The sequence below is a fragment of the Anomaloglossus baeobatrachus genome, chromosome 4 (genome assembly GCF_048569485.1).
Source record: "Anomaloglossus baeobatrachus isolate aAnoBae1 chromosome 4, aAnoBae1.hap1, whole genome shotgun sequence".
NCBI lineage: Eukaryota > Metazoa > Chordata > Amphibia > Anura > Aromobatidae > Anomaloglossus > Anomaloglossus baeobatrachus.
Genome location: NC_134356.1, coordinates 75,836,634 through 75,848,725, shown reverse-complemented (window position 1 = coordinate 75,848,725; position 12,092 = coordinate 75,836,634). Strand labels below are relative to the sequence as shown.

General features: G+C 36.7%; 1 protein-coding gene across 1 annotated transcript in view; it reads left to right on the top strand.

Moving 5' to 3' along the window:
- Positions 1-1,645: 1,645 nt before the first annotated feature.
- LOC142302312 (protocadherin Fat 4-like) overlaps positions 1,646-12,092 on the top strand; it is a 32,065-nt gene continuing 21,618 nt past the window's right edge. The window contains exons 1-3 of the mRNA XM_075343377.1: positions 1,646-4,063; positions 4,347-4,371; positions 9,389-11,712. Coding sequence (XP_075199492.1) covers positions 1,646-4,063; positions 4,347-4,371; positions 9,389-11,712 — 4,767 coding nt within the window. The remainder of the gene's footprint in view (positions 4,064-4,346; positions 4,372-9,388; positions 11,713-12,092) is intronic.

Below are 12,092 nucleotides of genomic sequence, written 5' to 3'. Positions count from 1 at the left end.
TTCTCCCCTAACTTCCCGTACTGTGTTCTCTAATTCCCCCCCCTTGCTTCCCATACTGTATCCTTAAATTGCCCCCTAGCTCCCCATACTGTGTCCTCAAATTTCTTCCCCTCACTTTTTTCCCCATACAGTCTCCACATAAACTCCACCCATGTTCCCCATACAGTGTCCGTATACATTCTAACTACTCTCCCTTCCCATACCATGTGCTCAAATGTTTTCCCCATTCTCCTAATTACAATAAATCTTTGGTATCTTCAGCTCCCCTGGAGCACTTACTACATCAAACTTCTGCTGCCTATGGGGCATCGAGGAGTGATGTCAGCAGCGTGATCAGGTCAGCTTTAGTGCCATATAACAATATTAATTGAATGTGTATATTGCCATTTTTTCCCATTACTATTCTTTAGCACTAATGGGTTAGCTGCATAATGGCAATGTTTTACACTAAATAGCAAGATTTGAGAAATAGGGTTGGTTCTGCTTTTTTTTGCATATTTGCAGCTGTAGTGCCAGCCAGATCAGATCAGCCAGAAGTGCCAGCAGTCAGGGCTTCAATTGAACTTGTGCCTCAAAAACGCTAGTACAATTGATCACTGAGAGCCAACGCATTGTACCTTCTCTGAGCCAGCTGTCAGCTCAACAGCTATCTCAGAGAATGGTTATAGCGGGGTTGCAAATTCAGAGAGACACCTTAGACTGTTTCATCAGGCAGTCCCACTGTGCTCCCCGGCCGACTACACCTTGGGCAAATGGATAGGTAGATGGGGTTTACCTGATGACGATATATTATTCACCTACAGCTGTTGTTTTAAGATCTTTTATATTATCCATTGAAAATAACCAGAAGCGTGCTTTTTTTTGTAATTATTATTTTTCATTGACCACACTGTACCTTTGTGGGTAGATTTTCATGATAATGTGCTTTATTTTGCTGATTAAAGAAATCTTAATGATCATTAGGAATACAAGTATATAATAAACTTATTTTCTAAGACATTCAATAAAAAAAAAGTGTAAAAGTATAGGAAAAGATGTCTCTGCCATACTGAGTCATTCTCAGGCCAAACTGGTGGCATCACAATGATATCACTGGAATTACTTAAAGAGTAACGGAAAGGGACATAGTTCATTAGTATTATAACACAAGATTTGATTAAGTACAATTTACTAACTTTGAAGGAAATTAAGTAGTAGTTAGTCCTGAGAATTATATACCAAGAAGTAAAGTGGAAAAATCAAAGTAAAGTAAGAACTTTAATGATTTAATCATTTTTAGCATAGAATTTATTATAGGAAATCACTAGATATAAGATGCGTTTTTGTTTTATATATATATATCTACGGCAGTTTTGACGATAATTTCAATATGTTCAGTGTTAAAGAACATATATATTAGCAAAAATGTATCCTGCTGCAGTTCCCCATATTCGCCTCAGAGCGCCGCTGTTCACCAATAAAGAAAATATTCTGCAAATCCAGAATCGCCTCCATGATGCAGACAGTGTTCAACTGCAAGAAGAAATACACAGCATTTCACACTGGGATGTGCCGGGTACAGGACTCATAGAGAAGACGGATTATTTTCTACTGGATTATACATATAACAAGGAATTTTACCATTTTATTTCTGGTGAGAAGAAGGATGGCTGGATTACAACTGCAGGAAGGACAATCAGTGCAAGGACTCAGATGGCAAGTAATATTTCCCTTCTTATTCTCCTGGCTGTGTCATTCAGTCTCTGGTCAGATTCATTATTCCATTAATGAAGAATTAAGAAAAGGTTCTATTGTAGGAAATTTAGCAAAGGATCTTGAACTAAATGTTAAGGATCTCTCCAGAAGGAAATTACGTATTGTATCTAAAATCTCAGAGAAATATTTCACAATAAACCAGGTTAATGGAAACCTGTATATTGCTGATAGGATAGACAGGGAGACATTGTGTGGAGCTGCAGCTGATTGTGTCCTTACATTTGATGCTGTGGTGGAAAATCCACTAAATATTTTCAGTGTTCAGATTGATATTCAGGATATAAATGATAATCCTCCTACATTTCTACATAGCACACTGACATTAAAAATGAGTGAGTACACCTCCCCAGGAGCAAAATTTGCATTAAAAAAAGCAGAAGATCTTGATGTCGGTGTTAATTCTCTGATCAGCTACAGACTCAGTGAGAACCAGTATTTTGCTCTTGGAGACAAGGTCAGCACTGATGGCAGTGTATTTCCAGAGCTGATACTAGAGAAACCTCTAGACCGAGAGACACAGAACAAGCATGAACTCATTCTCACAGCTTCTGATGGGGGAAATCCTGTACAGACAGGCACTGCCCTGATCAATATCATCATCACTGACTTCAATGATAATTCTCCAGTATTTACACAGGATGTATATAAAGTAAGTGTCAGAGAAAATATACCGGTGAATTCTACAATTCTGCAGATCAGTGCAAGTGATGAAGATGAAGGAGTCAATGCACAGATCACTTATTCATTTAGCAACACAGCAAAAACTATTTTTGAAACTTTTATTATCAACCAAAATAATGGTGAAATAAAAGTAAAAGGACAGTTAGATTATGAAGTCAATAAATGTTATGACATTTCTGTACAAGCTGAAGATGGAGGAGGCCTCGCTGCTCATGCTAAGGTATTAATAGAAATAACAGATGAGAATGACAATGCTCCTGAGATATCTATAACCTCATCATCCGATCATATTCCGGAGGATTCTCCCCCTGGTTCTATGGTGGCGCTGATTCAACTTCATGATCCTGACTCAGGAGAAAATGGTGAGGTTCAGTGTATGATAACAGGGGATTTGCCTTTTGAGTTAATCTCATCAGCCAATAATTTTCATAAAATTGTTACAAAACGTAGTCTAGATAGAGAAATAATGTCATCGTACAACATAACAATACAAGCATCTGATAATGGATCTCCTCAGAGAAGTTCTAGTAAAGTCATTAGACTTGATGTATCAGATGTCAATGACAATGCTCCAGTGTTTGAGAAATTAGGTTACATTTCATTTGTTACAGAAAATAATTTACCAGGAGCTTCAATATTTAGTATTCAAGCAACAGATCTGGACAGTGAGGACAATGCAAAGATATCATATTCCATAATGACTAGAAATAATGAAGAAGAACCTCTGTCTTCCTATGTCTCCATGAATCCAGTAACCGGGGTCATTTATGCTCAGAGGTCATTTGATTATGAAAAGCATAAAGAATTTAATATCCAGATCATTGCCAAAGACAATGGATCTCCATCTTTGAACAGCAGCACAACACTAAGAATATCTATAGTAGACCAGAATGATAATTCACCAGTCATCCTGTACCCATCACCAGAGGTTGATAGCTCAATATTTGAGATGGTTCCTTGGACGTCTGAACAAGGCTCTTTAGTATCTAAGGTGGTGGCAGTGGACGCTGACTCTGGACACAATGCCTGGTTGTCTTACGTTTTACAATCTTCAGAACCATCACTCTTCACCATTGACCAACACACAGGAGAGATCAGGACATCACGTGGATTTCATGAAAAGGACATCATGAAACATGGAATTGTAGTTCTAGTAAAAGACAATGGGATTCCCTCCCGCTCAGCTTCAGTCACTCTGACCATGGTGATTGCTGATCATTTTCATCAGGTCCTTCCTGAGCTGAGCAGTCAGACTAATAAAGAGGAATCTCAGTCCAACCTACAATTCTACTTGGTGATCGCTTTGGCATTAATTTCCTTTTTCTTTATGTTGACTGTGATTATTGCAGTTGTCTCCAAATATAAAGAGTCCAAATCTTGTACTTCGTTTGGATCCTTGAGTACAAGTCTATATCCACAGGTGGATCCCAGATTTCTTTCACAATTTTCCAATGGGACATTACCTCTGCCATATTCCTATGATGTTTGTGTAACTCTGGATCCAAGTGAGCAGGAATTTGCTTTCCTTAAACCTCCACACAATGTTCCTGTGGACAGTCTAATAGATGCCGATGATTCAGGAATGGGGAGTAAAATTTTAATGAACTCTTCATCTGTAGAAAGTGAGGTATGTATTCAAAAACAACTCTGATTATACCAGATTTGTGTTTTACAATTTCTCAATTTCTTCAATTTTTTTTGTATATTATATACAATATCTTCTTTGCTCCTTTCATAAATATTTGATGATTTTTTTTTTCTTAAATGAAATGTATGGAAAAAAAGTAACTCTTTTTAGGAGCTAGATACAATTTAGCATACAATGGTGTTAATAACTTGTAGAAAAAGTCAGACATACTGTAATCTATGCATTCTTACATCTCATAATACTTGCATCTCATTTAACAAAGTGCAAAGGAACCTGCCAATTTGCAGGTAACAAAAATGTAAATAGCACTTTAGTAAAATTTTAGTAATTTTTTTTTTCTTCAGCTTTAAACACATATGCATACAAACAAACACCTAGGAGCCTGCTCCACTGAAGTCTAGATATTTTGAACCTATCATTAATAAGATAGAAAAATATAGGTCATTGTTGACCAGGCTACTAATAGTTGCATGTTTACACAGTATTTATTTAATGCTGAAGGAATAGAAATTACAAAAGTTTTACCAAAGTACTGGATAGCATGATATAATGATATAAATCCTGTCAACACACAATGACGTAAAGCACAGACTTGTTTTATGAAGTCATCATTGTGAATTTAAAGTCACTTTAAAGTGTTTTATGAATTTGTCAATTTATCAATATTTTGGCTGGAACAACTTCAAGTTTGATTATAATTGCTATAATTAATTCTATAGCAAATACTTTGTGCAATGTCAATTGTTGTATAGACAGTAGCCAAAGACCAGAGGACTCCAGTCTACCCTTTAAGGCCACGTCACATTAAGCAACATCGCTAGGAACATCGCTGCTGAGGCACGACTTTTGTGACGTAGCAGCGATGTTGCTAGCGATGTTGCTGTGTGTGGCATCCAGCAACAACCTGGCCCCTGCTGTGAGGTCGCTGGTTGTTGCTGAATGTCCTGGACCATTTTTTAGTTGTTGCTTTCCCGCTGTGAAGCGCACATCACTGTGTGTGACAGCGGGAGAGCAACAACTAAATGTGCAGGCAGCAGGAGCCGGCTTCTGCGGACGCTGGTAACCGCAGTAAACATTGGGTAACCAAGAAGCCCTTACCTTGGTTACCCGATATTTACCTTCGTTACCAGCGTCCGCCGTTCTCACGCTGTCAGTGCCGGCTGAATATATATATATATTCTGTAAATTCCATATTGTATATATTGTAGTCTCTAGTGTGCCCTTACGGCTATTAAAACATATATAATTTAATCTTGGGCTGTTCTGTTATCTCGATCCTGAATCACACGTCTGTGTGCTTGGCGTAATAGTTATCGTAATCGATTGGTGGCAGCGAGTTTATGCCAAGGATCATTGTGCGGCGACCCGTGAGATCCGGAGTGGATTAGATATATTCCGCTGCAGGAGTCGGGGGGAATATATACCTTACTCTCACCGGGAACCCTTCAATCATCGGCATAGTAGAATAGTGGCCTCCTTGCTTATTGTCGGGCAATTCCATAATTGGCCTGACTATAAGAGGGGCGCTAGAGAGCGAGTCATGTTCTCTGTGAGGTAGAAAAGGGGGTGTAACTTCCACTCCTTCCCCCTGTTCATGACAAGGTATAATTATACAGTGGCATGCAAAAGTGTGGGTACCCCTGGTCAAAATCCCTGTTATTTTGAACACTTAAGCATGTTAAAGATGAAATGATCTCTAAAAGGCAAAATTTTAAAGATGACACATTTCCTTTGTATTTTAGGCAAATAATTGAGGTAATATTTTGTGGATTTTGACTTTTGTTTTTAAATCCATTTGTAGAAGTCATTCTTTTTTCAACTTCAGTTTTTTCACAGATTGTGTTATGTTTGCATCAAGAATTTGTTGGTTTCATTGAATCAATTCTTCCCTCTTACCATGGAATGTTCCCCTTGTATTAGCTTCAATACAGCCCTAAAGTATTATTGATCCATCCCCATGCTTAATGGTTGGCAATATATTATTTTCCTGAAATTCTGTGCCCTTTTTTCTCCACACATTCCTTTCATCATTGCGGCCAAAGATTTCTATTTTAACTTCATTGATCCATAGGACTTGTTTCCAAATGCATCAGGGTTCTTTAGATGTTCTTTTGCATACTTCTGATGCTGAATTTTATGGTGAGGATGCAGGAGAGGTTTTCTTCTGATGACTCTTCCATGAAGGCCATATTTGTGCAGGTGTCTCTGAATAGTAGAACAATGTATAATAAGTCCAGAGTCTGCCAAATGTATCTGAAGGTCTTTTGCAGTCAAGAGGAGGCTCTGATTTGCCTGTCTACCAATCCTACAAGCAGCACTCACAGTAATTTTGCTTGGTCTTCTAGACCATATCTTGACCTCTACTGTTAACTGCCATTTATTTTTATAACCTTCTCTTCCTTGGGGGCATTCATTATTTTAATTTTCAGAGTGCTAGACAGCTGCTTTGAAGAATCCATGTGCTGTTTTGTTTACACAAGGTTAGAGGAGACTGGGTTTTTATAAAGCTTTGAAATTTGCTTCACCTAGCTTTTCCTAATGATGAAGGTGAACAAGCTATAACCCTAAAAGGCTAATTAGGCTCTGAAACCTTGGTCAAAGTTATCTGAGCACACAGATGTCCAAGAGTTGCTAAACCTTTGCATTGGCCCATGTTTCTTTTTGGTATTTTTTCAAATGTAAATAGTGAAACAAATTGTTTCTTGCCTAAAATACAAAGGAAATGTGGCATCTTTAACTTTATGCTTTTTCGAGATCATTTAATCTTCAACTTGATTAACTATTCACAATAACAGTAATTTTGACCTGGGGTAGCCAAACTTTTTCATGCCTCTGTATGTTTTTGGATGACTCCGTAAGGATATCTTACTGAGAAGATTATTTTAACAGGTGTATTGTCCTGAGCTCATCATTTATTTTTAAGTGGTAAAACAACTTAGACAATAACTGTTGAGAATTGCTCATTTTAATCTCATTTTTTTGTTAAACTTCTTTACAAAACTTAAAATGTATTTTTTATTTATGTTACTTACTTATATAGCCTGATTAATTCCGCAGTGCTTTAAATACATCACCATCACTGTCCACATTGGGGCTTACAATGTACATAATTAAAAGCTGAGGGGAAAAAGCGAAATAGGGTCTTACCCAACAGGCATATAAGAGTAATAAGGGAATGTGCTCACATTATGGGGTTGTGTTATACAACTAGAAATAAAGCAAGTAGTCAGCTGCTGCAGAGTCCACGTGCTAAAATAGCCAAAGTAGATCAGGAACAAAATTGATGTGGAACTGTTACTGCGCTGCTGAAGATATTATGTAAATCCAGAAAAACTGAATCAAGGTGGTTTTATTGTATGCCTTTGAAAGTGTTACCCCACTTCTTCATTAGGAAATCCACCGGTGGATTTACTGATGAACAAATGGGGTGACACTTCAAAATACATAGAATAAAACCACCTTGATTCAGTTTTTCTGGAGTTCTGTCATATTTTCAGCAGCATAGTCACAGTTCCACATCATCTTTTTTTCCTCATGTACATAATTCATACACCATTTAAAAGTTGGAAATGAGACACTTTTCTTTCCCCTGAAAAACCTAGAAATGTTCTAGACTTTTTGTTAATTGACCAGTTTTCTCTGTTTTGAATGTTTCTAATATATCAATTTGTTTCTGTTATATGTTGATTTCCTATGTAAAATTTAATTAATGAACTAGTTCAAGAATGAAAACTTTGGCATGAATTTATCAGAGCAATTTCAGCATAATTCTGGCATAAATTGTTTTTAAAAGTTACAAAGTTTTGGTGCAACACAGAGTTCCATAAAAATGTTGTGAGTTTTGATGTTTTCACGTCAGTTTCTCCCAGTTCCACCAAAATAGGTTGAACAGGGGTTGGGATGAAGGCATAATAGGGGTGTAATGCCACAGGTTGTCTAAATCATGAAGATCTGTGGTGTTCCCTATTCCAGACATCTCACTGCAGTCCCTAACTTGTCAGACACTCCAGGTTCATGGAAAGGAGAATCTCTTCATGAGTCAGTAGGGTCTAACGCCACCATGCACCTTCACAAAACTGGCAAATCGCATGTTTTGATGAATTGAGGACTTTATCTTTTCTGCTTGGCGTATTTGTTCTTAATGGACATAGTGAACTAGTTGACTTATCTATGGAAGTAACCTTCAGAATACATGATGGGCTTAGAGAGTAGATAGAAGGTAGAAGAAAGTGAAGAGTCTATGTTACATGTGTGCGTGATTTGGTACATCAAATATCTCTACACGTGGCTATAACTTTCTATGATGTAAAGTTCAAAAACTGCAGTAAATAATTGCAATAAATTTAACGTTCTATAAAATAAAACATACAAACAAATGTTAAGTAAAGTGATAAATCATTCACATACGACATTTCTATGTTGCTTCACATGGCAAAAAAAATTAGAAAACTGGTTTTGTTTCTTCACTGACATTTTTGACTGATCCTAACTATGTTGCTATCTTTTACCGATAATGCTATATATCTTGATGGTAAAAATATATAGATGCACTAAAATAATAAATATCTAGTAAATAGGTTTCCAAGACTTTTCATAAAACCTAACATTTGTTTAAAAATAACGTATAGGAGAATATATTTTGGCAATATTTCTTAAACTAATCCGAAGGTGTAACTAATTCCCTAGAATTTGGGGGGGTATTATGGCAAAGGGACGTAGATCATGGGCAAAAGGAAAAAGATTTGATTAATTAAAGTATTGGTAAGGAAATTAGTGAATATTACAAGAATAAAACAGTAATGTAACTCAGGTAAAATAGGTAGTGATATTTGTATGAACCTGAAACTCTGTTATTTCTTATTGAAATCCTGTTTAATTTAAATTTATTGTATAGAATAATTGCCAACAATGTATATGAGATATGTCTATTATTTTAAAAAAGTTCTATTTTAAAATGTATCTACCATATAAAAAATATGCTGCAATACCACACTTTTGCCTCAGAGCGCCGCTGTTCACCAATAAGAAAAATATTCTGCAAATCCAGAATCGCCTCCATGATGCAGACAGTGTTCAACTGCAAGAAGAAATACACAGCATTTCACACTGGGATGTGCCGGGAACAGGACTCATAGAGAAGACGGATTATTATCTGCTGGATTATAAATATAACGAGGAATTTTGCCATTATATTTCTGATGAGGAGAAGGATGGCTGGATTACAACTGCAGGAAGGACAATCAGTGCAAGGACTCAGATGGCAAGTAATATTTCCCTTCCTATTCTCCTGGCTGTGTCATTCAGTCTCTGGTCAGAGGCATTATTCCATTACTGAAGAATTAAGAAAAGGTTCTATTGTAGGAAATTTAGCAAAAGAGCTTGAATTAAATGATAAAGATCTCTCCAGAAGAAAATTACGAATTGTGTCTAAAATCTCTGAGAAATATTTCAGAATAAACCAGGAAACTGGAAACCTGTACATTGCTGATAGGATAGACAGGGAGACATTGTGCAGAGCTGCAGCTGATTGTATCCTTACATTTGATGCTGTGGTGGAAAATCCACTAAATATTTTTAGTGTTCAGATTGATATTCAGGATATAAATGATAATCCTCCTACATTTCCTCATAGCACACTGACATTAAAAATGAGTGAATCAACCTCCCCAGGAGCAAAATTTGCATTAAAAAAAGCACAAGATCTGGATGTCGGAGTTAATTCTCTGATCAGCTACAGACTCAATGAGAACCAGTATTTTGCTCTTGGAGAGAAGGTCAGCACTGATGGCAGTGTATTTCCAGAGCTGATACTAGAGAAACCTCTAGACCGAGAGACACAGAACAAGCATGAACTCATTCTCACAGCTTCTGATGGGGGAAATCCTGTACAGACAGGCACTGCCCTGATCAATATCATCATCAATGATATCAATGATAATTCTCCAGTATTTACACAGGATGTATATAAAGTAAGTGTCAGAGAAAATATACCGGTGAATTCTACAATTCTGCAGGTCAGTGCAAGTGATGAAGATGAAGGAGTCAATGCACAGATCACTTACTCATTTAGCAACGCAGAAAATACTGTTTTTGAAAGTTTTACTATAAATGCCAATACTGGTGAAATAAAAATAAAAGGACAATTAGATTATGAAGTCATTAAATTTTATGACATTTCTGTACAAGCTGAAGATGGAGGAGGCCTCGCTGCTCATGCTAAGGTTTTAATAGAAATAACAGATGAAAATGACAATGCTCCTGAGATATCTATAACCTCATCATCAGATCTTATTCCGGAGGATTCTCACCCTGGTACTATGGTGGCACTGATTCAACTTCATGATCCTGACTCAGGAGAAAATGGTGAAATTCAGTGTATGATATTAGGAGATTCATTATTTGAGTTAATATCAACAACAGGGAATTTTTTTAAAATTGTTACAAAGCGTAGTCTAGATAGAGAGATAATGTCATCCTACAACATCACAATACAAGCCTCTGATAAGGGATCTCCTCAGAGGAGTTCTAGTAAAGTCATTAGACTTGATGTATCAGATGTCAATGACAATGCTCCAGTGTTTGAGAAAATCGGTTATACTGCATTTGTGACAGAAAATAATTTACCAGGAGCTTCAATATTTAGTATTCAAGCAAGAGATCTGGACAGTGAGGACAATGCAAAGATATCATATTCAATAATGACTAGAAATAATGAAGAAGAACCTATGTCTTCCTATGTCTCCATGAATCCAGCAACTGGGGTCATTTATGCTCAAAAGTCATTTGATTATGAAAAGCATAAAGAATTTAATATCCAAATCATTGCCAAAGACAATGGATCTCCATCTCTGAACAGCAGCACAACACTAAGAATATGTATAGTAGACCAGAATGATAATTCACCAGTCATTCTGTACCCATCACCAGAGGTTGGTATCTCAACTTTTGAGATGGTTCCTTGGACATCTGAACAAGGCTCTTTAGTATATAAAGTCGTGGCAGTAGATGCTGACTCTGGACACAATGCCTGGTTGTCTTACTTTGTACAATCTTCAGAATCATTGCTCTTCACCATTGACCAGCACACAGGAGAAATCAAGACATCACGTGGATTTCACGAAAAAGACATCACGAAACATGGAATTGTGGTTCTAGTGAAAGATAACGGGACTCCCTCCCGCTCAGCTTCAGTCACTCTGACCATGGTGATTGCTGATCATTTTCATCAGGCCCTTCCTGAGCTGAACAGTCAGACTAATAAGGAGGAATCTCAGTCCAACCTACAATTCTACTTGGTGATCGCCTTGGCATTGATTTCCTTTTTCTTCATGTTGACTGTGATTATTGCAGTTGTCTCCAAATATAAAGGGTCCAAATCTTCTACATCATTTGGATCCTTGAGTACAAGTCTATATCCACAAGTTGATCCCAGATTTCTTTCACAATTTTCCAATGGGACATTACCTCTGCCATATTCCTATGATGTTTGTGTAACTCTGGATCCAAGTGAGCAAGAATTTGCTTTCCTTAAACCTCCACACAATGTTCCTGTGGACAGTCTAATAGATGCCGATGATTCAGGGATTGGAAGTAAAACTTTAATGAACTCTTCATCTTTAGAAACTCAGGTATGTATTCAAAAACACCTCTGATTTTACCAGATTTTTGTTTTACAATTGCTCAATTCTTTATAATACTTTGCATATTATATACAGTATCTTCATTGCTCCTTTCATAGACATTTGATATTTTTTTCTTAACTTAAATTTATGGAAAAAAAATTAAGTAACTCTTTTTAAGAGATAGATACTATTCAACATGCAATGGTGATGATGACTTTTTAGAAAAAGACAGACATAACTTATGCATTTTTACATCTCATGATATTTGCATCTCATTTAACAAAGTGCAAAAGAACTTGCCACTTTGCAAAAAACAAAAAGTGTAAAAAGCACATTAATAAAATTTTAGTAACTTTTTTTGCTTCAGCGGTAAACACTGATTTGTA